This window comes from Calidris pugnax, unplaced genomic scaffold (assembly GCF_001431845.1).
Source record: "Calidris pugnax isolate Ruff unplaced genomic scaffold, ASM143184v1 scaffold188, whole genome shotgun sequence".
NCBI classification, from domain to species: Eukaryota; Metazoa; Chordata; class Aves; order Charadriiformes; family Scolopacidae; genus Calidris; species Calidris pugnax.
In genome coordinates this window covers 15,060,884-15,086,768 of record NW_015091257.1, presented here as the reverse complement: position 1 = coordinate 15,086,768, position 25,885 = coordinate 15,060,884, and the positions used below count along the sequence as shown (strand labels likewise).

At 38.3% G+C, this 25,885-nt stretch overlaps 1 protein-coding gene across 3 annotated transcripts in view; it reads left to right on the top strand.

Annotated features, from left to right (window-relative positions):
- The first annotated feature begins 2,896 nt into the window (after window positions 1-2,896).
- Window positions 2,897-25,885, top strand: part of RPS6KA3 (ribosomal protein S6 kinase, 90kDa, polypeptide 3) — a 70,170-nt gene continuing 47,181 nt past the window's right edge. Inside the window, exon 1 of one of the 3 annotated variants that reach the window (XM_014960284.1) lies at window positions 2,897-2,949. In XM_014960284.1, the coding sequence (XP_014815770.1) occupies window positions 2,920-2,949 (30 nt within the window). In that variant the 5' untranslated portion in view covers window positions 2,897-2,919. Of the gene's footprint in view, window positions 2,950-13,990; window positions 14,079-25,885 lie in introns of those variants that run through there. The other 2 variants (XM_014960283.1, XM_014960280.1) reach the window with 2 other exon arrangements.

Genomic DNA, 25,885 nt, shown 5'->3' with positions numbered 1-25,885 from the left:
GCTACTTCCAATAGGAACCTGTTGGCTTTACATTTTTAACTTGTAAGGAAGGCAATACGTTTTGTAGGCTTTCTGAATAAGCAGCTGCTTTCCATTTAATAGTATCATATACCAGCAAGACATAAATCATATATACATATTCTTCTTTACCTTACATGGTTCAGACTGTTCTGAGAAAAACTGGTTCTACCATCCAGTGATTCCTTTAGCATAATCATTGCTTGGGTAGACCTATTTAAAAAGATCCTGCTAATCCAGTGATCTGGCTCAGACATGACCGCATAGCACATGCTGATTTGGTGAGTTTGTTCCTAGTTCCAATAAGTGTGTTTGGAATGTAGTGCTTGAATTCAACTGAAAAGTAACTGAAAGCAATTCAGGATTAAACAGGAAAACCAGATTCTACAAAACAGTTCATTTGTGTTGCAAAAGTTTGCTGTGGTTTTTTTCTGGTAGACTGATAAAAATGTTAAAAAGTCATTGAGGTTAAAGACCAGATCACTTTTAAAAACAGAGGTTGATCTTGCCTTTTGTCCTCAAAGAGAGGCTTCTGATAACGTGTTCCACCTTCAACAGTGTTTTAATTGCCTTAAAGTAGTAAGCATGAAATCTTAAAGCTTACTGTGTAGGAAAATCTTACTTAACCTGCAGTTAATGTGCATTATTATTCAGTGGGTTGATTGTTGTAGCAGGAATCATTATTTCTGAAAATCTGCATGTGGAGTCAGTTTAGAGCACATGGCTTTGATACACAAATTTCCCTTTTTCAGGCCCCAGAGTTTAGCCAGTCATTAGTTATTAGGACATTATAGACTCCTCCTTTCCAGCTAAAGTCAATTGTCTTATTTGTTCCACTGGTTTTCGTCGCGCTTTTTTGCTATTGATGAGATACTTTGGAAGCTATTTTGTAGCATGAACAGAATATAGAGATGTGTACCTAAAACACAACTGTTAATTTAAATATATGGCATAGATTTGAGGAAACGGAAAGTATGTGACTTGTGGCCTTGATGGTAATGATATATGTATACACAATATGCTTCCTTGTAAACAGGCTTTATTAAAAACACTCATTTCTGTTACTTAGCTAAGCTGGTATTTTTAAGCCTTCTAATTGATAATTTCAACTTTTTTGTGTATCATAAGGAAGGATATTACAATATTCACTGCTTGTACTATAAGTAAAAGATGGTACAGCGAGGGGAATTTAGGCTGTTTAGAGCATCGTCTTATTGAATTACCAAAGGTATAACGCTGACTGCCCTTAGCTGAGATTGCTTATAAAGATTATATTCACCTTCGTAGTAACCTATAACATGTGAAGCTGATCTCTTACTAGTCCTCCCTCACGGAAAGATGTCTTCGAGAGTAGACTAGAGTCGCAGGAGAAGTCTGTGGTATCATCCTGAAGCCAGTTAAGATGAGAAAAAGGTAGTGTTACCACGTGCCAGAACTCCACACTGGAGCCACAACCAGAAGCCAAACCTTCTTCCCTTCCTGTCTTCTTTAAAAAAAAGGACCTGTGTCATATTTGGGCAATCCATAATTCTCATACTTGAGCTTTATTCAGCAGCATCTTCTAGTAAAAAAACAAGTGCAGGACAAAGCTTGGTAGAGAGCTGGTAATTGTCTGAGATGGAACATTCAATGTTTTTGCAATATTTGAAAATTAGAGTTCATAAATTGTTAGATTTACTCTGTGACTTAATATAAAAGATACTCCTCCGGTCATGTGCAAGCTGGAAGACTATATTCCATCAAAAGCTGCTACAGAAAAATGCTAGGAAGTTTCCACACAGAAGTCCATTGAAAAACTGAGCTGTTGGAAGGTGTAGGATGAAGCTAAAATCTCTGAGCAGCTTTTATTACCTTTCCAACACCTAGAAAGTATGTATCCATACATGCATGTAATTTTAAGTAAATTAAATGCATAAAAATTAGATTAATTAAGCCTTGTGTTCTCTAGGGAGACAATGCACAAATGAACTTAAGTTCTGCTTCCAGTGGTAATGGAAAAATGTAGCCATTTTTAATAGTTTTTCATTTGTTTCTACAATCATATTGAATTGCAGTTAAACTTTAGGAGCAAACTAAGAATTAATGCCTCGGGTGATATCCTGTACCATAACTTAGGAAATACATACTTTTGCTTGCAACTTCCTAATACTCATGCTTGTTGTAAGCTAGGTCATTCTAAGTCTTTCTGGGAAAAACGCCCCTCAAAGATTCTCCAAGTATAGTGTCACTAATAAGAAAAAGAAAGCATTTGTTGACCAACAAGGTATTTAAGCTTTTTTCAATCTGTATAGCTACATTTCAATTCAAAAGCCTTTTCCTGTATGACTTTTTAGAATGATCCTTAGAAAAGTACAGAAAGAAGGAAATGTTGGATAATACAATCAGCATTGCTTTTATAATTTTTTATAAGGCTATGCTGTGGTTATAAATGTTCTTGAAGTAGTCATGGTAGAGTAAGGATTGATTGTTTCCACGTAAGGTCTTGCTCTTAAAAATAACTTGTTTATCTGTTCTTTGTTGTGGCTTTTTGGTGTTCAGTCTTTGTCAGGTTTAACTCTTCTACAGAAGCTGCAGTTGTGGAGATAATATCTAGCTGTGTAGTAGTAAGGCTTCAAATGTCAGATTGTTTTATGTATTTCTTACTGTGACTTCATCCAGTTTGATAATACATGAAGATCAAAGCGAGAGTGGCAATGCGTGCCAGCAATATGCAGTCTTCTGTGTTTACTTTCAATGATTTTATTTTTTTTAATAGAATATGGAGAACACTTGATCCTGTTGAGTAGCATTCTATAAAAGCACATCTGCAACATATTTATTTCTGTACTTGGATTCAGCATTTCTAGTAACTTACTGTGTATTTTTTTTTTACAGAATGGACAGCAAATTGTGGATGAACCTATGGGAGAAGATGACATGAACCCACAAACTGTGAGTAAAAGATGGTTGTAATAAAGAGGGTACAATATTGTAGCACACTAATATCACTTAATTTACAGGCAGTTTGCCATTAGTGTTTTGTTGTTTAGGTTTACTTTACATGATGTGCAATCTAAGATCCTGATATTTTTGAGAGTTTCTTGCTCACTGACTCTAGTCTGGTTTGGTATCCTTCTGATTGCACGGATGAACTTCTATGCTTTCACTAGTATTTTCGTATGATATAAGCTCTCCCTAGTGTTTTTAATATGAGGTAGGCTTTCTTGTGGAAAGCACAAAGCTGAATATAGTAGAAATTATAATTGTGTTGGGGAGTGAGAAGGTTTGATAGTAAGATGGGGCTAGTTAGAGCATTCCTGAATAGGAAGAGAGGTTGAGCTCCTTTCTTTCTTATCTTAGCAAATCTTAAAAACTTGTAGGTCTATTTTACTGTCCACTTTCCCTAGTTCCAGCAAGCAAAGCATTTCCATTGGCTTCTGTTCATCTCATTGGTGCATAGGTGAAAGTATTTTACATTTATGTGTTCCAGATTGTGCTTTATTAATAGTTAAGGTTGTGGTCATGTCACAGGAAAGGATTCTCTCATGGTTAAATTCCACACAGGTTCCATTGCAGACACGTGTGCGCTTACTTTATGAACTGCAATTCTTTCAGAGTGGCAGTGTACACCATAGCTTTTCCCCTTCTAGTTTGATATGCACGGTGTAACAGCAGCTATATCACCTCTTTTTTTCCATACTGATGTGAGATTTCTTGGCGTCCTTTTGTTGTTAGCATTAGTTATTTCATATTTTTCTTATTGACCTGTGTAAAACTAGATCATTTGCATAATAAATCTTCATTAGCTTGGAGGATTCTTTGTTTCCTTTCTGCATAGAACCAAGATACAAAGTTTTATGTCTTCTTCCTGGGCTTTCAGTTGAAAAGTTTGAAAGTATCACATTAGAGTGTATTCAAGAATAGCAAAGGTAGTTCATTGAGGCCCAGGGTTTTCCTAAGTCTTCTCTCTGTTGGTGTGGATTCCAACTTTCCTCTTATGCTGCTAATTTCGCTAAAGTGGAGTGGAAGAGAACTTTTGTTTATTGGTTCAAAGCCAACAAAGCTAAGGGCTCCAGAAATGTTTGCATGAACGTACTCAAAAATGATAGATTTAGGTATCAATCTAGATGGCAAGACCCCTTCCCTGCCTCAGATAAGATGCTAAATGCTGAAATGTGCTTAGTAAAATTTTCATAGTGATAGAATTGCCAAAGGTGGAGGCTGAACTATTTGTGTAGATCTTGAGTGTTTGCTGTAAATCAGATCTGGACAGTAAGAATTAGAGAGCTCTGAATTAATGCATTGTAAAGCACATACAGGTGTAGAGTGGTCACTGTGGGCTTGAACTAACAAGTGAACGCAAAAAAACCAGGTATCTAACGCTTTTTTTTTTCCTTCTCTAAATTCTAAAAGCCCATACCTCATATTTCTTTCTGCTTTCAGTAGTCTTTCAGGGGAAGATCAAGAGCAAGGCAGGACTGCAAAGCTGTAGTTTCCATTGCTTTTGTAACTGAGAGGTATTAATCAAAGGAATTGTTAACCCAGGCTTCTTGAACATAGAGGTTACTGCTAAAGAGAAGATCACAGCCAGGAAGGTTCATTGATAATTTAAGTTTCTTATCTTCAAATAAGACTTGCAGTTTACAAAATTTTGTAATGTGAAGATGAACCCACCTGGAGTACTGTGTCCAGCTCTGGAGTCCTCAGCACAGGAAGGACATGAACCTGTTGGAACGGGTCCAGTGGAGGGCCACAAAAATGATCAGAGGGCTCTAGCACCTCTCCTGTGAGGACAGGCTGAGAGAGTTGGGGTTGTTCAGCCTGGAGAGGAGAAGGCTGGGGGGAGACCTTATAATGGCCTTCCAGTACCTGAAGGAGCCCTTAGAGGAGAGTTGGGAAAGGACTCTTTATAAGGGAGTGTAGTGATAGAACGAGGGGTAGCAGTTTTGAACTGAAAGAGGGGAGATTTAGACTAGATATAAGGAAGAAATTCTTTCCTGTGAGGGTGGTGAGGCCCTGGAACAGGTGGCCCAGAGAAGTTGTGGATGCCCCATCCCTGGAAGTGTTCAAGGTCAGGCTGGATGGGGCTTTGAGCAACCTGGTCTAGTGGGAGGTGTTGGTTGGTTCCAACCCCCCCCCATGGCAGGGGGGTTGGAACTCAAGGATATAAGGTATCTTCCAACTCTAACCATTTTATGATTCTATGAAGATATCAGTGAGTTCCAGTTTTGTATTGCAAAGCCTGTGACTTTTTCTCAGACATGAAGGCGACTTTAGTTTTTACCTGTAGTTTTGTGTTAGAGAGTACTAGCTGACTGTTAAGCCTTACCAATAAATGATACATGGCCTTAGCAATAAAACACAATTTTTATGCCTCGACACTTGGTTGCACTTCAGGGTTCATATGCTGGTGATGTATATTGTGCGACTTTAGCTTCTGATTACATGCTCAAAGCCGTTTTCATCCATGCAGTGTGAATAGAATTGCAATGCCATAGTAGTTTCTCTCCCTGCTGAATTTGTGGACGGAGTCAGTTTAGATAACGAGCGGAGTTGCCTTTTACATTCTTGTCTTCAAACATATTAGTAATAGATGTAGCTCATAAACTGATATGAAAACTAGATTAAAAACCTGCACTATATAATTGCTTTTGATTCCTGCTCATACCATGCAAGGCTTTGCTGTCTTTAATATACAGTGAAGAGCGAGGCAAGTGCTCACAGATTGCCCTAAAGTGGTGCAGTGTTAGGGTAAGAAAGGACCAGTATTTGTGTGGTTAGATGCCAACACCAGAAGGACGTCATTTGTTCTAATACTGTGTGTGATGTAGACTCTTATTTGAACTAGAACATTTGTTTTTGGGGAAAGTGTTCGGTGTTTTGGTTTGTTAATTTATTCTGACTAATGCCATTGCTTGATGATAATTTCCTTGTTTTGAGTTTGTAGCTTCACCTTCTTCCTATAAGCTTTTTTGTTTTGTGTTTATCTGCTAAAATGATACTCTTTATCTACTGTCTTGGGCTTACATGACAAGGTTTGGGTAGCACAGTGGATGTTCTCTGTGAGAAGAGATCGGGGGCTGCCCCACCATGTAGGACAGAGACAGTTCTTGGCAGCTCAAAAATGAGCTCACCGCTGGCCAAAGCAGAGCCCTTCAATAAGCTGGGGCAATGAGAGAGTGGCTGGGTGGGTGTCTGGCAGCCAGCCAAGGTTAACTCACCACAACTATGAAATTCCTCTTTCAAGATTTGATGACTGCAGGATTACTTACAAGTGGCTTCCTGTACTTTTCTTTCAGACATTTCCAAACTGCTGCTTTTTGGAGGAGCAGTCCATTTTAACACACTATCATAGAATCATTAGGTTGGAAAAGACCCTTAAGGTCAAAACCAACTGTAAACCTAGCACTGCCAACTCCACCACTAAAATATGTCCCTAGATGCCGTATCTACAAGTCTTTCAAATACTTCCAGGTATGGCAACTTAACCGCTTCCCTGGGCAGCTGGTTCTGGTGCTTGACAACTCTTATGGTGGAGAAATTTTTCCTAATATCCAATCTAAACCTCCCCTGGCACAACTTGAGGTTATTTCCTCTCGTCCTATCTTGGGAAAAGAGACCGACACCCGCCTTGCTACAGCATCCTTTCAGGTAGTTGTAGAGAGCGGTAAGGTCTCCCCTCAGCCTCCTTTTCTCCGTGCCAAATAACCCCTGTTCCCTCAGCTGATCCTCCTTGTGCTCTAGACTCTTCACCAGCTTTGTTACACTTCTTTGGACATACTTCAGCACCTCCATGTCTTTCTTGTAGTGAGGAGCCCAGAACTGGACACAGTACTCCAGGTGGAGTACCAGTGCTGAGTACAGGGGGGATGATCACTTCCCTAGTTCTGATGGCCATGCTATTTCTGATACAGGCCAGGATTCTGTTCACCTCCTTGGCCATGACTAATGCTTTCAGGTCCTTTTCCACTTGGCAACTTTCCAGTTGCTCTTCCCCAAGCCTGTAGTGTTGCATGAGGTTGTTGTGATCCAAGTGCAGGACCTGACTATTGGCCTTGTTGAACCTCATACAGTTGGCCTCAGCCCATCAATCCAGCCCGACCGGATCCCTCTATAGAGCCTTCCTACCCTCAAGCAGACAACACTCCTGCCCAACTTAGTGTCACCTGCAAACTTAATTGATCCCCTTGTCCAGATCATTGAGAAAGATATTAAAGAGAACTGATCCCTGGGGAATACCACTTTTGACCGGCCACCAACTGGATTTAACTCCTTTCACCACAGCTCTTTGGGCCTGGCCATCCATCCCATATTTTTACCTAGCAAAGAGCCAGCCTGTCCAAGCCATGAGCAGCCAGCTTCTCCAGGAGAATGCTGTGGGAAACACTGTCAAAGGCTTTACTAAGGTCCAGGTAAACAACATCCACAGCCTCCCCCTCATCAGCTAAGAGGGTCATCTTGTCATAGAAGGAAATCAGGTTAGTCAAGCAGGACCTACCTTTCATAAACCCATGCTGACTGGGCCTGATGTGACCATCAAAAACATTTCTCTAATGCTCTTTCTGTCATGCTTGAGCTACTTAGTTAAGATTGTTTTTGCTTTTTAGTACTAGTATTTTCGGAATTCATTTTGCATTTTTTTCTAGATTGTGGTGAGTAAAAGGTTGCCAGTAGTGATGTAAAATAATCTGGGGTTTTTTTACACACAAAAAAATTGCTCAGTCAATCATAGCTGGAAGCTAGCCTTTCCTGTCTGTTAGCTAATAAAATGCTGCTTCAGCTGGGGTGTGATCTTTCAGTGCTTCGTATCTGTTTCTGTGCAAGATAAACACTTAATTTTAAATTACCACTGAAACTCATTTCAATTCTATTCAACTTTGCATTGAAATGGACTTGGAGCACTTATGTGGTCACTAACAATTTATGAGACTTCTCAGTTGTAATTGAGGACAGTAGAGTGAACAGGCCTAGTATGTACCAGTGCATCATGTAAGAAGACAAAATATTTTGGTATGTGTGTAGGGTATGCAAGCTCAAGATAGACAGTGAGTTGCCATAGTTGTGTGTAGGACTATGAAGGTTAAAACTTGAAATGCTGCATCCTTTTGCTGTCTTAAGTGTTTGGATAGTATGCTGATAATGTAAATCAGATAAGAAATTTAAAATAAATATTAAGGCCTGACAGTTTTATCTACATAGGAAGTCTCTCTAGTATTCTGTGTATCAAAAGATACATTTCTTCTAAGAAAGGCACAAGCTATAACAGCAGAGACCTGTTTCTGAGGAGTCCAATATGCTGTATGGTTTAAGGAATCATTCAGTATTCTAGTTCTATTACAGTGAATATGCTGGTTATATATGGCTTTACAGCCTGCTGTCAACACTTTTTATCTGATGTATCTCATCAGATTTGAGTCCAGCAGGAAATAAATGTGAGAACAAGTAAACAAGTGGCTGAAGCTTGACCCAATATGGAAGCCAAAGTGAATGTTACTGAAAGAGGGGAAGCTATTTAAAGCCTTTTATCTGCTACCTTTCTCACTCTTGCACTCACTAGCAATGGTTGCCTACCATTGCTTTCTGTTTCTCTGTTTCCTTAGATATTGAGTCAATTAACTGAGCAAATTAATTGTTTTGAGCTCTTACAGTCATGATTCGTACTTTCCTACTAGCTAAAGCTAACCAGAAGCTACAGCTGGTCCAGCAAGTAGCTTCCAGTTTCATATATATGTGAAGAGCATATTGTGTGTGTGCCCTGTTCTTTGTTCCATTATCTGAATTCAATTTAGCTCGTAAAACACTTACTACAACTGATGTATTGCCATTGCATTGTACTAGCTTAAGCATAATTATTAAACATTCCACAAATGCTTGGAACCTAATATTTTTGAAAGTTGTTTTCTGCAATACTTTGTAAGTTTCAGGAAGACTCGTGTATATTTCTTTTTGGTAACCTGCAAGGACTGAGTATTAGTTTTTTTCAGTACCCACAGGAGTGGAACCTATTCAGGCTCAAACAACTGGGGTGAAAAAGTAAACCTCTCTCCCCAGCGGAGGTGGCTGGGTAATATTACACTTGTGGGCTGGGCAATATACACTTGTGTCCACTGTGTGATGCAGTGAAGGAAAAAATCTGGGTTACAAATACTAAACTTGGACTTTAAAGTGGTCCATAATTCTTACATTCCTTCTAATGCATTTTACTAAATTCTGTGTTAATTCTTAGATTTTCCTTTGTAAAAGGGAAAAATACCATCTTTTTCTTCTTCTTATGTAATGAAATTGAAAGTTCATTATCTTCCAAAGCACTGTGCTGTGCTGCAACTCAGATGAATTTTGGTAGAATCTTATAGTGAGGTGCACACATCTTACCTGGGTAAGAATGGACTTAGTGGTATTTGTGTACAAAGTTACAGCATCCGTGTAGACAGTGCAGAGCTTTTAGTCTGAGATATTAACTGTTAGATAGCAAACCCATATAGAGAAGGCAAACCCTGAAATATTTGTTTCCCCCTATATGTCATCAGGTGTTCAGGAGACATTGCAGCAAAACTCTTTCATTAATGTCTTCTAATGGATTTTCTGAGTGGCTTATTTTGCACTTAGTGTCTTAGGTGCAGCATACTTTCTGGATCTCGGTCAGAAAATTGAATAATTTGAGAATGTAAGCAACATTGGAAGTCAAGCTGCTTACTTGTTACATGGAGAGAAAACAGATGGTAGCCCTGAAAAGCCTGTAAACTAGCAGATGGAAACTGCCACACCCCCTGATTAATAGAATGTTGCTGCTTTGACTATACAAACATATTTATCATGAAGAAAAGTATGGTATTTGGCTTCTGAAAACTCCAAAAAGTAGTTCTCTGTTCCTCAACTGTTGACCTTTATCAAATGAGGGCTTTTCATTCCTTATGTATACTCCATCTTTGGTTTTTCCAGATAATTGAAGGCAATCTGTACCACAGAGCCTTGCTTTTCTAGCAGCATAAAGACTTAATTTGCATTTTTACACTTCACAGACTGAGGGTATAGGAAGATTGTCAGTCTATCTAATGGACTCTACTTAGATGAAATACTTCAACTTTTTCTGGTTATGTGTAAAAGTGAGCATCCTGCTGTGGCATGCAGGTTTTATTCAGTAAAACTTGCAGATTCCCACGTATTTTGTACTACTATAAGAGTTCCTCTAGCATCTTTCAGTTCTGCTCTCTCTGGAGGCTGAGAGCCCCATTCTCTGGAACATCTGGACAGCAAGTCTGACCACATTTACTCTTAATTTTTGGTAAATTTTGAGCATCAAATTTAAAAGAAGAGGAGAGGAAGATGAGGGATGAACTCACTCTGTTTCTGTACTGGAGGATGAAACACATTGTGCAAGTGGAGTTCTGCAATTGACAGAACTGTCACTGATGGGCATAGCAAATTCCTTTTGTTTTGGAGACAGTTGTGTTTCATGATAAACATGTATAATACAAATCCTTCTCAAAGGCTTCAAGGTAAGAGGAGCAATTTGCTGGAGCAATTTGTCCTTGTTATCACAGACTTCCCTGTTGGGGACTGCTGCCCTCTAACCTGTCTCCCTCTCATATGAAGGAATATTTAAAAGGACAAGCTTTCTTCTCAGAGATTCTCAAAATGAATTATGTAGCATATATCTTAATGTTTCTGGTTGGCTGGTAGTGCTCTTTGGGAACCATGCAGGCTTTATTCTCCCAGAACACAAGAAGTTTCTTCCACCTGCTGCAGCCCCATGCCAGTTATAGGAGAACTATTGTTGTGAAGTAACCCCGCTGACCCCTGAGCACTCTGCTTTGTGCTCTGCTGGGAGGTCACATAAAAGGTTTGGGAGAGCACTAGTCAGTAATTGTACCAATGCTGTGGTTGAAATGCCTTATTCTTGTCACCCTTAGCAGATACAGCTTATCTGCAACAGAATACACTCATACCCTTACAAGAAAAAGTGAAGAGCTTGGTTATTTACCCACAGTATCTTTTCAACTTTAAGGAACGTTACAGTTAGTGTAGGTCTTCTCATTTCTGCTTTTAGCTCTCCTTGCTACCATAGAGTTTAATTTAGTGATTTGGAGATTCCTGGTGATTCTGCTTTTAGTGCATTCATACATGTTCTTGACAAGGTTCGGCAGAGAGCTTGAGTGGTGTCCCATTTGTTTAGTTAAAAATAATTTTAAATCTTCAAAGTGCAAGCAACTGTATTGGTGCTAAACTGCAATTCTTGAGATATCTCGGTTTTGAGGAGAAAGTAGCTGGAAGTTTAAAACAATTGAAGAGAGGAAAGGTTCAAGTAATTTTTGTACTATTTATGAAATCCTTGTGTTGTAGTAACCTCCTTATGTTCAAGAAGCTTTGTTTAACCTGAAACAAATAGTGTATCATGTTTTATGCTGTGTTACTGATGTCGTAGCAGAGGCTGTTTCTTCTAAAATGGCTGTAACACATGAGACTGTAAAAAGTGCCATGTGACTGAGGACTTAGGGTGGAGTAGTAGTTACTGAATGCCTGTGAAATCTATAATAATAATCGTATATGTTCAGTACATAGAATTTGAAAGATCTATCCCTGTGGATGTGACATAAATAACGACCCGGAGGAGTGCAAGAGAACCCAAAATAGGCACCTTCTTGCTTGTGGGGGTCCTGATAAAGCCAGCAACGAGGGCTCTTTATTTCATCTCTGCATTTGGACAGGAGGGTCTTTGCTCACCCTGGGGAGACATATAATCCAGATTTTAAAGACAAAGTTAGAAACTGTAGATAGCCAGGATGTGGTATAGAGATAGAAGCAGCACGCTCTGTCACTTAAAATAAATAAATTACTGGCTTTGTCTTCTGAAGAGGAATTAAAGTCTAAAAAACCCTGCAGTAATCCAGATATCTTTTAGAACCCAATCAAGGGAGGTAGTTTGGAGGGTTTGTTTGCATTAATGTCTTGTGCAGGAAGAATTATAGTATTTTGCTGTACATTTCCTTTGATACAGTCACTAAATGGAATCACCTGGATCTGTTTATAGCTGAGTACTTGTATGCCTTTGACTAAATGTTAGTACTTGCCTTTATTTATTTATTTATTGCTTGAGGAAAAGCAGTCTTGCTCCATATTTTAATGGAGCATGCACTGTGTAATTCAGGGTTTTTAATAAATATCAGAAAAGCTAAAAGTACTGTCAATATTCAGAATAATAACTTCTGTACCAAGTCTAGTCACAGATCAAATGAAAAACTTCATCTCTAGCTGTATGAAGTAATTAGATTGAATTCTAATTCTTAGAAACATTTCAACTCGTTTTTTTAAATATTGAAAGAACGTTTAGGTATTTTTATTACTTTAATAAATTTTTCACTCTCTACAGAGGAATATAATATTGGTGCATAAGTCAGATATTCGAGCTGGGTGATCCAATTCAAATAATTTTTGCAGTCTGTCTTGGCCTAACCTCTATAACATCTGTGTAGCATTTTCTATGTGCAGGATTTCAAAGGGCTATATGCAAGGTCCGTTTGGTCATCTAACAACTCTAGTAAATAAAAATAGTCATTAAGCATACCACAGTCTCTGCATTCAAATCTAAAAAGCAGTGATATGATATCTCAAAATATTTTGTAAAATTAAGTTAAAATTGATAAAAATAGTTGTCACATGTAGGACTTCAAATAGTTGCTATTCTGCTTAACTAGTGAAATGTTGCATTATAGCATGATTTCTGAAATAGATGTTGATTATTTTTTTTTGTTCTTTTCTGGGAACCAAGAATAAATAACATCTGCAACAGCATGTTGCTATCAGGAATCTGTTTAAGTTTCCTGTGTTGATCTCTATAGCATCAGCAACACAAGTACCGTTGCTACCCGGTTTTTCTTTACCAAGGGGTGGGGAAGGGGAATTAGAGAGAGAAAAAAAAAAAAATTTATTTTTTTTTTTCCTTTTCCTTCCCTCCCCCTTTACCCCCCCCTTCTCTATCCCCACCCCCCAACTGTGTCTGACTTGCCTGACAGGAAATTTTCTAATTGCCGGAACAGCTGGTCACAGCAAAAACACCAGGGTTGGTCTTCCCTGCTAGACTTATGATCGCTCAGTCAGAAAATCTAAACATCATGGTTTCTTAGTCATGTTTAAGTTTCTCGCTCTACGTGTTCGTTCTGTTCGGGTGAGCTTAGTTTCTTATTTAAAAGAATAAGAGAGAAAAGAGGAAATTTTATTTTAATTAAACTTCTAATTTCAAAGTAATTTTAGTGTTTCATTGCTTTGGGATAAGTGCTGTTTGTATACAAAACCTTTTGTATTTTCTCTTTAAAAGAAAGAAGTTTGTGGTGTGCTCATATTTTGTGGGAGTTTCTAAGGTACCTGTTGATCTGTATGTAAATACTGCAAAACTTTTTTTTTTTCCTCCAGAAACGGATAAACTTAGATGTATGGTAAGTTTTCTCACTGAGAGTCTAGTTTTATTTTAAATGTATGTATTTTTAAAATTAATACATAGTTTTTATTGGCTACATTTTCGTGTAGTTCTTTAAACTGTAAAATATGCTTATGTTTGGAGTAACAGTTAAAATAACTCAGGCTTATTAATATCTTAAATTTACTTCTAAAAATGGTCTTAAGAATAGTAACAGTTTTGCATGCATTTGCATGCATAATGTTATGGTTATTTCAACTTTTAAATTATAAACTAGTCATAGCAGACGTATTTTTGTGTAGTTTGTATTCCTGTTGGGCATATATTGGAACAGAAAAGTTGGGGTTTTTTTAAGTTGAGAAAAATCTCTAGTGGAGAACTGTATTATCCTGAAGACTGTTTCCACCCTATTTAACAATACATGTAAACATTATTTTTTTTTTCCCTTTCCTTCCCCCCCCCTTTTACCCCCCCCTTCTCTATCCCCACCCCCCAACTGTGTCTGACTTGCCTGACAGGAAATTTTCTAATTGCCGGAACAGCTGGTCACAGCAAAAACACCAGGGTTGGTCTTCCCTGCTAGACTTATGATCGCTCAGTCAGAAAATCTAAACATCATGGTTTCTTAGTCATGTTTAAGTTTCTCGCTCTACGTGTTCGTTCTGTTCGGGTGAGCTTAGTTTCTTATTTAAAAGAATAAGAGAGAAAAGAGGAAATTTTATTTTAATTAAACTTCTAATTTCAAAGTAATTTTAGTGTTTCATTGCTTTGGGATAAGTGCTGTTTGTATACAAAACCTTTTGTATTTTCTCTTTAAAAGAAAGAAGTTTGTGGTGTGCTCATATTTTGTGGGAGTTTCTAAGGTACCTGTTGATCTGTATGTAAATACTGCAAAACTTTTTTTTTTTCCTCCAGAAACGGATAAACTTAGATGTATGGTAAGTTTTCTCACTGAGAGTCTAGTTTTATTTTAAATGTATGTATTTTTAAAATTAATACATAGTTTTTATTGGCTACATTTTCGTGTAGTTCTTTAAACTGTAAAATATGCTTATGTTTGGAGTAACAGTTAAAATAACTCAGGCTTATTAATATCTTAAATTTACTTCTAAAAATGGTCTTAAGAATAGTAACAGTTTTGCATGCATTTGCATGCATAATGTTATGGTTATTTCAACTTTTAAATTATAAACTAGTCATAGCAGACGTATTTTTGTGTAGTTTGTATTCCTGTTGGGCATATATTGGAACAGAAAAGTTGGGGTTTTTTTAAGTTGAGAAAAATCTCTAGTGGAGAACTGTATTATCCTGAAGACTGTTTCCACCCTATTTAACAATACATGTAAACATGCAGTGTGACAGAGCATTTTATCATTGAAAATCAGATCACTTTTTATGTTTCTCCGGTAAATTTGCAAATACTTTTCAGTGGTGGGGGGAACCCAACACCCTTCTTGGGTAGTGTCTTAACATCTTAAGTGAAGCAGGTCTCCTAATTTGTAAATAAAAGAGATAATAATATAACACCTAGTAGCCTATGTACTGGTTTAAGCTTTGCAATGTGTGTTAGAAGCTGAAATTGAATTTGCCTGCTGTAACTGAAACACTAAACAAGACATGCAATAGTATATAGGCTGCATTATATACAGATTTTTTTTTTAACTTAAATCTTGTAAAATAAACACTTATTAACCCATAGTCCTGAATTATAGTTCTTTTCCACCGGCAGTGTGAAAAGTGATTCTTAGAATTCTCTGATTAAAAAAAAAAAAAAAAAAATCACATTATTTGATCTACTTTTGTCAGCTTGATTATATTGTCTTTAATATTCTGGTGATTTTAAAATGCTAGACAGTGTAGACCAAACTAAGGGTTTCCAGCCTATGTAAATTCCGGAGTGTATTTAGGGTGTTATTTTAACAAAGCAAGAATATAGCTTTCATAGATGAGTTATGAATATGCTGATGGATTTTTTTTTTTTAAATCATTGATATCTTTTTTTTTAGCTTTGAATTATTTTTTTTTAATTGTAATGCTCTGAAATATTAGTGCTTACAAAGTAGGAACAAAACTTATATCAAAGTTACAGGGAAATGAAAGTTCCACCCAGTGAGTGTTTTTTCCGTCCACAGTCTAGTTCATGAGATAATTTTGTGATGTTTGATCAAAAGAGAATTTCATTACAAAACTGATTTTGGTGACCAACATTGAGTTTTTAAAATGCTTACAGGAATTCCTCAGCTTTACCTGTTAAACTAGTGCTCACAGTTCTTTTGGGAAGGAAGGAGTAGAGTCCTGCTTCTGTCCTGGCCTTTGTATTTTCATTCTGAGTAGGGATAATTCAGAATTATCCTTCCAGCCTGGCCAGTCATGTTTATCCAAAAGACCTCATCTCGACTGACTTGTTGTTCTGTGACAGGACTCATTCTTCAAACTCCAATCTTGCTTCATCTGTAACACCAAAAGACTGGGAGCAGTTGGGAGTCAGTAACCAGGTCTGCAGTCTTCATTATATGAGTTGACTACCTGGAATAAATGTGGACATAGATACCCTTCTACGTCTCATAACTGTTGTAGTAGAAAGCCAAGAATGGAAGAGAATAGAAGGTATAGAGAGTAAGGAATACATGTATAAATACAGAGATTCTTCTTTATTATCTCTGTGCATTGTTTTTCTCTTAGAGACTTAACAATTAAGGAATAATAAAAAAACCAACGCTGAAACTAAATATTTGCAAAGAAATTTCTAGGAAATGTTATTTTCTCAGGTAAAACAATAAATGCCATCTGCAACAGGTAATTTAATGTCAGTTGAAAGTGTAAGTTTTTTCATCTTTTACAAAGAAGCAGACATAAATTGTGAAAACCTGTATTTCTGACTTCAAATGTCCATGTTAATTAGAATGAACTTCTGCTCTAGTCATGTTTTTCTTTGGTACTAGAGTAACAACAGAATACACAGAATATCCTTAAGTTAGCTTGACTTAATTTTATGCATGGCAGTGCTTTGATTTTTTTTTTTTTTGTATTAGAATAATTACCACTTCAGAAGCAGCATTTTTAATCAGCTTTTTAGAACAGTTGTTTGTGTACAAGCATTTAAGTAATCATTAGTTCTATTAAGCGACTCAAACTGAATATTAGTCACAATTATAAGAAATGGGTTTTTTTATTCCCTGGTTTAGCTCATTAATATTGCTTACTGAAGTAAGGGGAGACCATGAAATACGTGTTGGACATTGAATTATTATTTTTTTAAAGGCGATTTTGAATTTAAAGATAGGAATATAATGAGTATAAAATGTGTTTGAGATTTTTCTAGAAAATACCTAGACTGGTGCACTCCTCACATTTTTAACTCCCATTTTTAACTTAATAAAGATTTCCATAAGCCGTAATACAAAAAGTAAAAGTAATTGATTTTCAGTTTTGTTGGCACTCTCTTACTTCAAAAAGCATAGCTCATATTGGTTTTATTTCTTCAGGTAATACTGAAAATTCGTCCTATATTCATAACAAGTTGGGGAAGTAAAAATGCATCTAGGAGACTTCCTGACTCAAGGGAGGGGAGGAAAAGGAAATTATGTATATGAGCTGGGGAGCTGTGCCCACATTGAGTCATCCTTTTAAAATCACTTGATATCCAATAAGCTTACTGTCCTTACAGAACATAACTGCTTTATGTAACTTCAGCACCAAGGTTTAATATCATAGTCAATATTTCAGAAATGGTTTCTATTAGATTACAGGAATTGACAGTATTCTGCTTGTGAAAGACAGAAAAAATATTGTGCCAAACACAGCAATGTCCAGCTGAGCTCTGATAAGTACAGTGAAGGCTAACAAAGTACTAAAAGGAAACTTGCAGTTGTGGTTGGAGCAGTGTTTTAAGTAACTTGCTAGAGAATCCCATTTTTCTGTTTTCAGCCTTATCTTCACTTGTACTGAATGTACATGTGCCTCAAGAGCGTGCATTTGTCTAGAGGAAGCAAAACATTCCTGAAAGAGATTGAGGGAGGTGGAAACAAATCTGCTTCTTCTGTAACAAAAATGAAAAAAATACCTGTAGCTACATACCTAATACTAACAAATGAAACCTGATAAAAAGCAGTATTTTTGCTGCTGTTCAAATTTCAAGTGGAAAAGAAGATTGAAAGCATTTTATTAATTGAATTTTCATTTTTGAAAATTGTATGGTCCATAATATAAACGGATATAGCGGTGAGTTTGTCAGATAAGTTAAAATCTATTAAGTGCAGCTGAACAGTAGTACAGGGAAGTACACTATGAACTGTCCTTTATACTGATAGAAATTACTATGACCCTTCTTACAGAAAAACAGTTGCACTGTAGTACTGTTGAAATATTTGTCTCTTTATTTTAGAAACTTAATTCTAAAATTCTATTTGAAGGTTGTCATCTTGTCTTGAAAGATGGCTAAGACGTATGAGGGGAGTGTTCACCAGTTCTGGCAATATAGATCTGACTTAGTTGTGATTGAAACTGGCAGAAACATTTAATTTTTTTTCATGGAATCGTAGAATGGTTAGAGTTGGAAGGGACCTTAAAGGTCATCTAGTTCCAACACCCCTGCAATGGGCGGGGACACATTACACCTTCCTCTCATTCTAGTTCCTGACTGTGTAGAAGTTAAAATACTAGAATTGTGAACTTTTCTAATGGTGATTCAGGTTTTTTCTCATGTGTAAATGGTCACCATACGAAATGAATAAATAAAACCAATTTTAATCCTTTTTAAATGTTATTTTAAATGGAAAATATTCATGCAACAGTTCCTGGAAGAGTTTCTGGTGGTATCCCATGGGCGTTTAATGTGTTAATAGTGTCTGTTGAGAAGCACTGTTAAAAATAACAATATTGCTAACTTGTGTATTAGGAACAAAGAATCTTGCACAATCTGGGGGAGTGACTTTCCTTTGGCAGGCAGTGACTCTGAAAGGACTACCAGCAGTGCCACTGAATGCTCAGCTGAACGCAGCCTCGTGGTTGATGCCTTAACAACTGTAGTTTCTGCAGGTCAAGGCAGGAAGATTGTGGCTAGGAGTAGTGTGCAGCAAAAAATCAGTCCATTGTTACTGTGTATAGCAGTCACGTAAGGGCTTCCAAAATAACATTAAAAATCAAGTACTAAAAAATTATTCAGAGAAGACATTACAGCACCACGAACTGGAAGGAAGCTTTACAGCAAAAAATCTGAACAAACTCTTGCTTATATTAAGAGGCAAATGAAATCATAACTAAGTCTGTAACTATATGTAGAAGATGCTTCTGACTACTTTCTCTGGTAGTTAACTTGTCTTAGATATTAGAACAGATTTTAATTATTCATAAGATTGAAATTTGTTAATCTGCTTGTCTATTGTTTACCTTAAGTCAAAGTCTTAAGCCCATTTGTACAGTTTTGTGGTCAGCATGTCAGCAACGTTGCTGTCCAGGAAGAACTTTTTTTGAATACTGGACCCATTTAAGGATTTTTTGGATATGCCAGATTCCCTTCCCACTAGATTTTGATGAAGTAGAGTATGTATAGTCATGTCTGTCCTAGTCATCTGTGTGTCATATTAGAAAAATACAGTTTATTTAAAAGGCCTACTGAAAGGCAAGTTGCTTCTCAATTGCAAAAGCAAACATACTACAGTAATTTTTTTTGTCCAGAAATTGTGTTGAAAATTCAGAGGTTTTAATTTATGTAAAATGATTGTGAGGATTAATCTTTTATGCTTGTTCCTATTTTATGTCAATTATTTCATAATTTCTATCTCTGCCTGAGACACAAGGGGTTCATATGTGGCCTTTTACTTCCCTCACTGTGAAAGCTTTTATTTGGTTATTATAGATTTGGAGTTGTATTTCTTAATCTATTTCACAGAATGATCATGGTTGGGGGGGACCTCTGAGATCATCAGGTCCAACCACAAAAAAAAAAACCCAGCAACACACACAACACCCCACCACATCACACTCGCCCACCCCACCCACAAACCAATAATCTTGGGCACTAGAGCATGCCCTGAAGAGCCATGTCTACATGTTTCTTAAATACCTTCAGGGATGATGACTCCACCACATCCCTGGGCAGGCTGTTCCAGTGCCTGACCACCTTCTCAGTAAACTAATTCTTCCTAATATCTAATCTAAACCTCCCCTGCCACAACTTCAGACCATTTCCTCTGGTCCTGTCGTTATCCCCTTGGGAGAAGAGGCCAACCCCCACCTCTCTGCACCCTCCTTTCAGGTAGTTGTAGAGGGCAATGAGGTCTCCCCTCAGCCTCCTTTTCTCCAAACTAAACATGCCCAGTTCCCTCAGCCTCTCCTCATATGACTTGTTCTCTAGACCCCTCACCAGCTTGGTGGCTCTCCTCTGGACACGCTCCAGCAGCTCAATGTCCTTCCTGTAGTGAGGGGCCCAAAACTGAACACAGTACTCGAGGGGAGGCCTCACCAGTGCCCAGTACAGGGGCACGATGACTTCCCTACTCCTGCTGGCCATGCTATTCTTGATACAGGACAGGATGCCGTTGGCCTTCTTGGCCACCTGGGCACACTGCTAGCTCATGTTAAGCCAGCTGGCTCCTGGTCTTTCTGCTGGGCAGCTTTCCAGCTACTCTTCCCCAAGCCTGTAGCATTACCTGGGGTTGTTGTGACCAAAATGCAGGACCTGGCACTTGGCCTTATTAAGCCTCATCTCTTTGGCCTTGACCCGTTGATCCTGTCTGTCCAGATCCCTCTGTAGAGCCTTCTGACCCTCAAGCAGATCAACACTCCCACCTAGTTTGGTGTCATCTGTGAACTTACTGAGGGTGCACTCAATCCCCTTATCTAATCATCAGTAAAGATATTAAACAAGAGTGGCCCCAAAACTGAGCCCTGAGGGACACCACTGGTGACCAGTCACCAACCGGATTTCACCCCATTAATCACAACTTGCTGGGCACAGCCATCCAGACAGTTTTTTATCCAGTGAAGGGTACACTTGTCTATGCCATGATTCACCAGTTTCTCTAGGAGAACGCCATGGGAGACGGTGTCAAAGGCCTTACCAAAGTCCAGGTAGACAACGTCCACAGCCTTCCCCTCATTGAGAAAGCGGGTCACGTGGTCATAGAAAGAGATCAAGTTGGTTAAGCAGGACCTCCCTTTCATAAACCCATGCTGGGTGGCCCTGATCCCTTGCCTGCCCTGCACTTGCTGTGAGAGCTTTCCCAAGATGATCCTCTCCATGATCTTTCTCAGTACCGAGGTCAGGCTGACAGGCCTATAGTTTCCTAGATCCTCCTCCCAGCCCTTCTTGTAGATGGGCGTCACATTGGCCAACCTCCAGTCATCTGGTACCTCTCCTGTTGACCAGGATTGTTGACAGATAATGGAGAGAGGCTTGGTGAGCACTGCCGCCAGCTCCCTGAGTACCCTTGGGTGAATTCCATCCGGCCCCATAGACTTGTGTGTGTGTCCAGGTGCATAAGCAAATCATTAACTCCTTCCTCCTGGATTACAGGGGATTTGTTCTGCTCACCATCCTTATCTTCCAGCCCAGGAGGCTGAATACCCTGGGGGTAGCTGGTGTGACAATTAAAGACCAAGGCAAAGAAGGCATTAAGTATCTCAGCCTTCTCCTCGTCCTTGGTCGCAATGTTTCACCCTGTATCCAGTAAGGGATGGGCATTCTCCCTGACTCTCTTTTTGTTGACGTATTTATAGAAACTCTTTTTGTTGTCCCTTATATTAATGGCCAGGCTGAGTTCCAGCTGGGCTTTTGCCTTCTTGATTTTTTCTCTGTATAACCCAACAAGATCTCTGTATTCCTCCCAAGTTGCCTGTCCCCTCATCCAAAGGTGGTAAACCCTCCTTTTTCCCTTAAGTCCCATCAAGAGCTCTTTGTTCATGCAGGCCGGCCATTTTCCACGCCCTTTAATTTTGCGCCTCATGGGGACAGCCTGCTCCTGGGCCTTTAGGATTTCTTTTTTGAAGAGTGTCCAGCCTACCTGGACCCCTTTGCCCCACAGAATTATCTCCCAAGGGACTCTCCCAAACAGCCTATGGGCATTCTCCCTGACTCTCTTTTTGTTGACGTATTTATAGAAACTCTTTTTGTTGTCCCTTATATTAATGGCCAGGCTGAGTTCCAGCTGGGCTTTTGCCTTCTTGATTTTTTCTCTGTATAACCCAACAAGATCTCTGTATTCCTCCCAAGTTGCCTGTCCCCTCATCCAAAGGTGGTAAACCCTCCTTTTTCCCTTAAGTCCCATCAAGAGCTCTTTGTTCATGCAGGCCGGCCATTTTCCACGCCCTTTAATTTTGCGCCTCATGGGGACAGCCTGCTCCTGGGCCTTTAGGATTTCTTTTTTGAAGAGTGTCCAGCCTACCTGGACCCCTTTGCCCCACAGAATTATCTCCCAAGGGACTCTCCCAAACAGCCTGTTCTGAACAGGCTAAAGTCCGCCCTCTGGAAGTCCAAGGTGGAGGTTTTGCTAATCCCCTTCCTTACCTCACTAAGAATTGAAAACTTAACCGTTTCATGATCGCTAAGCCCAAGACGGCCTCTGACCTCCACATCTCCCACTAGCCCTTCTTTGTTCGTGAAAAGTAGGTCTAGCGAGGCACCTCCCCTGGTAGGCTCACCTACCAGTTGTGTCAGGAAGTTATCTTCCATACACTCAAGGAAGCTCCTTGCCTGCCTGCTCTCTGCTGTGTTATTTTTCCAGCAAATATGTGGTAGGTTGAAGTCCCCAACCAGAACATGGGCTGGCGATTGGAAGACTGCAGCCAGCCACTTATAGAATACTTTATCGACCTGCTCATCCTGGTTGGACAGTCTATAGCAGACTCCCAGCGCAAAATCATCCTTGTTAGCCTTCCCTTTCACTCTTACCCATAAACACTCAACTTCATTGTCACTGGAGTCTATCTCTATACAGTCAAAACACTCCCTAATGTACAGAGCCACACACCCCACCCCCCTCCTTCCTTGCCTATTCCTTCTAAAGAGCTTATAGTCAATCATCGCAGCATTCCAGTCATGACCGTCATCCCACCACCATGTTTCTGTGATGGTGACTACATCATAGCTGTCCTGCCACACAATGGCTTCTAGCTCATCCTGTTTGTTGCCCATGCTATGTGCATTAGCGTAGATGCACTTGACCTGGGCTATTGATTTCGCCCCCATCCTTAGCCCTTTACCCTCAGGCTCATTATCAGAGGGCCTGCCTTTATCCCCTTCCCCCTTAACTTCTAGTTTAAAGCTCCATCCGTGAGCTTTGTTAACTCCTGGCCTAGTACCCTTTTCCCCTTCTGGGACAGGGTTTTTCCATTGTTCACAAGCAGAAGTTTCTAAACTTCTATCCCTTTTCTCAAAATGAAATGACAGAGTGAGAGTCCTCACTAATGCAGCATCCTTCAAGCCCTGGCATGCTTCCCTTAGGTTTAATCCTGGCTGGCAATATATTTCATAATATATATATTTCATATAGCCAGCAAGTGTGTAGAGGGAAAGCTCTTCGGTCAGTGCTTAGTTGTGTGCTAGCTGAAATTCACTGCACTTCTGAGGAGATTTTCACCTACATCTAGGTAATACTCATTTTGTGGGAGAGTGAACATGAAATGTTTTTTTTTGCAATCACTTCTGTCCCTTTTACTAATGGAATACGGATGTTGTGTGTTATCTTTAATATCCCCTTCCTGATGCAAAGGACTCAAGATAGGATACAGTTATTTATCACATCTCTCACACAATGAGAACTTCTGGGGTTTTCTAAATCTATATATGAACTATTTTATAAAGAAAATTTTCACAGAAATCTGTTTCTGAATCTTAGAAGTCGGGTATGGTGAAGGACCCACTTATTTTGTTTAGCATTTAACTACTATTTCCTTATTTTGTCATCAATTAAGAACACCCATATTCCACAATAACAGGCATCGGTGTCATCAAATACGTAATGCCAATCCTTTTAGAGTGTTTTAACATGTTAAAAAACCCCAAATATTCTTTCAAAAAGCCTTACTGTGTAGGTACTAATAGCATGTACTGCACGTACTTACCTTTGCTCTTGATGTTATTAAAAAAAAAAAAAAGATCTGGCAGTTATTCTGTGCATAGTTGACCACAAATATGTATTTTTTAAAAACACTGTTAAAATCAAATAAAACCTTCCCCCCATCTCCTGACCCCCATTCTTGTTGTGCTTGAATATCTTTGTTAGAGATCTTACCTTTGGATATCTGGGTTTTGGTTAACTTTCTGTATTTCATCTGACTTCTGTTTAATTTCACTGAAGCTGACAGCTGAGCTAATGCAGTCAGTCTTTCTGGTCAGGATGGCTCTAGTTTACTTTCAGAGTCACATTCTATTTGACCTGAATGCTTTGGATGTCATAAACTGTAAATGTTTCCCTGTATTTTTTTTCTTACCTTTCCAGTTTTGTGTTACTTCATGGCTTTATGCCGTTTAAATGTCACCTATGTGTAGGAACAATTTTAATATACTATTCCATTATTGTTATTGCTGTAAAAATTTACAGTTTTTTAGATAGCTGCTGCTTTTTCTCTGTAATCTCTACACACCATGATTTTAACTTTCATACTTTCAGTATATTGAAGAGGATATACTCAGATCTTTGTCACTCATTGCAAAGCTGATGAACTAACGGCTCTTTTAATAAATGTTATCTAAAATATGCTATCATAAGAAGTTAAGTGTTTAAAATATTTCTACTCATTCATATAATTTTGAGTACCCAGAAAAGGAGAAATCTGTCTTCCGGCGATACCTTTCCTAAGTATGCATTCCATATGTGACATACCAGCTTATTCTTTGATGTTCTGTTTAAGTTAATTCATATCTAATTCTTACACATCTTTGAGAGTAAGGTAACTTTCTTGCTGAAATTCCTGTTTCTGTCGCAGTGTTTTGGAATTTCTTTGTCAAGCACTTGTCATTGTGCATTTTCACACTGTACTTATGTGTTTATTCAGGAACCTGAAACTGAGAAATTTAGGTGCAGCAGAACCCCTCTGGTGTTTGGATTTGCTAATGTTCCTTATTCTGGGTAGCCTTCCTCTTCCTGATACGAGAAGGAGCATAAATCCGAACTGCCATCTATTTAGATGATTCAGAGCTTTAACCTTGTGGATTATTTTGTCCGTGTCAGAGCATACACTTAATATTTTGTTTTAATTATTTTAGTATTTAGTTGGTTGTTTCTTTGTCCTTTTTTATAAAATTTGTGGAATAAGAATATTTCTATTCTTTTAGGTGCTAGTTAAATTCTAATGAGTGTTTATTGTATTACCTCAAATTATCAGATATAGGTTGTGTCATAAAAATATATCTCATATTGCATTCGCAATACTTAGTTGTTGTAAGTGCGTGTCTGACCACCTTCTCTTAAAGTATCTACAGATGGTTTAAGCTCAGACTCCAAAATTCTCTCACAGACCCCTTTTACTTTTTTTTTCTTTCATACCATTGTCATGTTGTCATCAGGAAATGGAAGTTAGAGGTAAAAGGACTATTTACCATTTTTGCTACTGTGTTGATCATTAGAAATCAATCTGTAAATCGATCTGTAAAAAAGATCGGAATTATTAGGAGTAATAAAAGAGTTGAAATTACAACCCTGTGAGACCAATAGGGATGGTATTGTGGATGATGCTGGCAGCATTCCTAGAGTTTTAGAGCCCAGTTTACTAGCCCTAGACCAGCTTTTCAGTTTTCCCTAGAACATACTGCTCAGACAAAGGTCTGCAGATAACTCATCTGTGTAAAGCAGCAGTGGGTTATGCCGTCCAGCTCTGCATGGGCCACTTCTTTCCACACAGAACTGTTTTCAAATAAATCTTCCACTGAAAATTCAGAAATCTGAAAGATAAATTACAGAAAATTCTATGTACAGATAAACTCACAATTTTCTCTTGCTTTTCTGGGCATTTTCATTACTACAGAGCAATACTTGTCTAGTAAGGCTCTTCTGCTTCTACTTCCTTTAGGGTTTGAAGTCCAGTTTCTTTTTAATATATTATCTAATAGTTGTTCCTATAATAAGATCTCAGAAGCAAATACAATTATTTTATGCTACAGTTGAGTTAATTTAGTCTTGAATTAAAATGTGAGCATAGGAGAAATTAACCTAAAGTCAATTACTAGAACAAACATGAGTATTTAGTGTTCATTAAGTACCTAAAATATTGAATTTTCCCAGCAACATGATTAGGCTGTTATTTTTATAATCTAATAATGGTTAAATGGCTAAATAGTGTTTCATACCACCTAGAAGGTGTGTTATCTGTTCTTTTTTTTTTCCCTCTTCTCTCCTGACAAGCATGTTCCCTATTCTAATTTGCAGCCAATTCCTGTAAAGAAAAATGAGTCACCCTTGGTGCTGCTGAATCCCTCCTCCCCCCCCCCTTTTTTTTTTTTTTTTCTTTTTTTTTTTTTATTTGTTTTGTTTTTGTGAT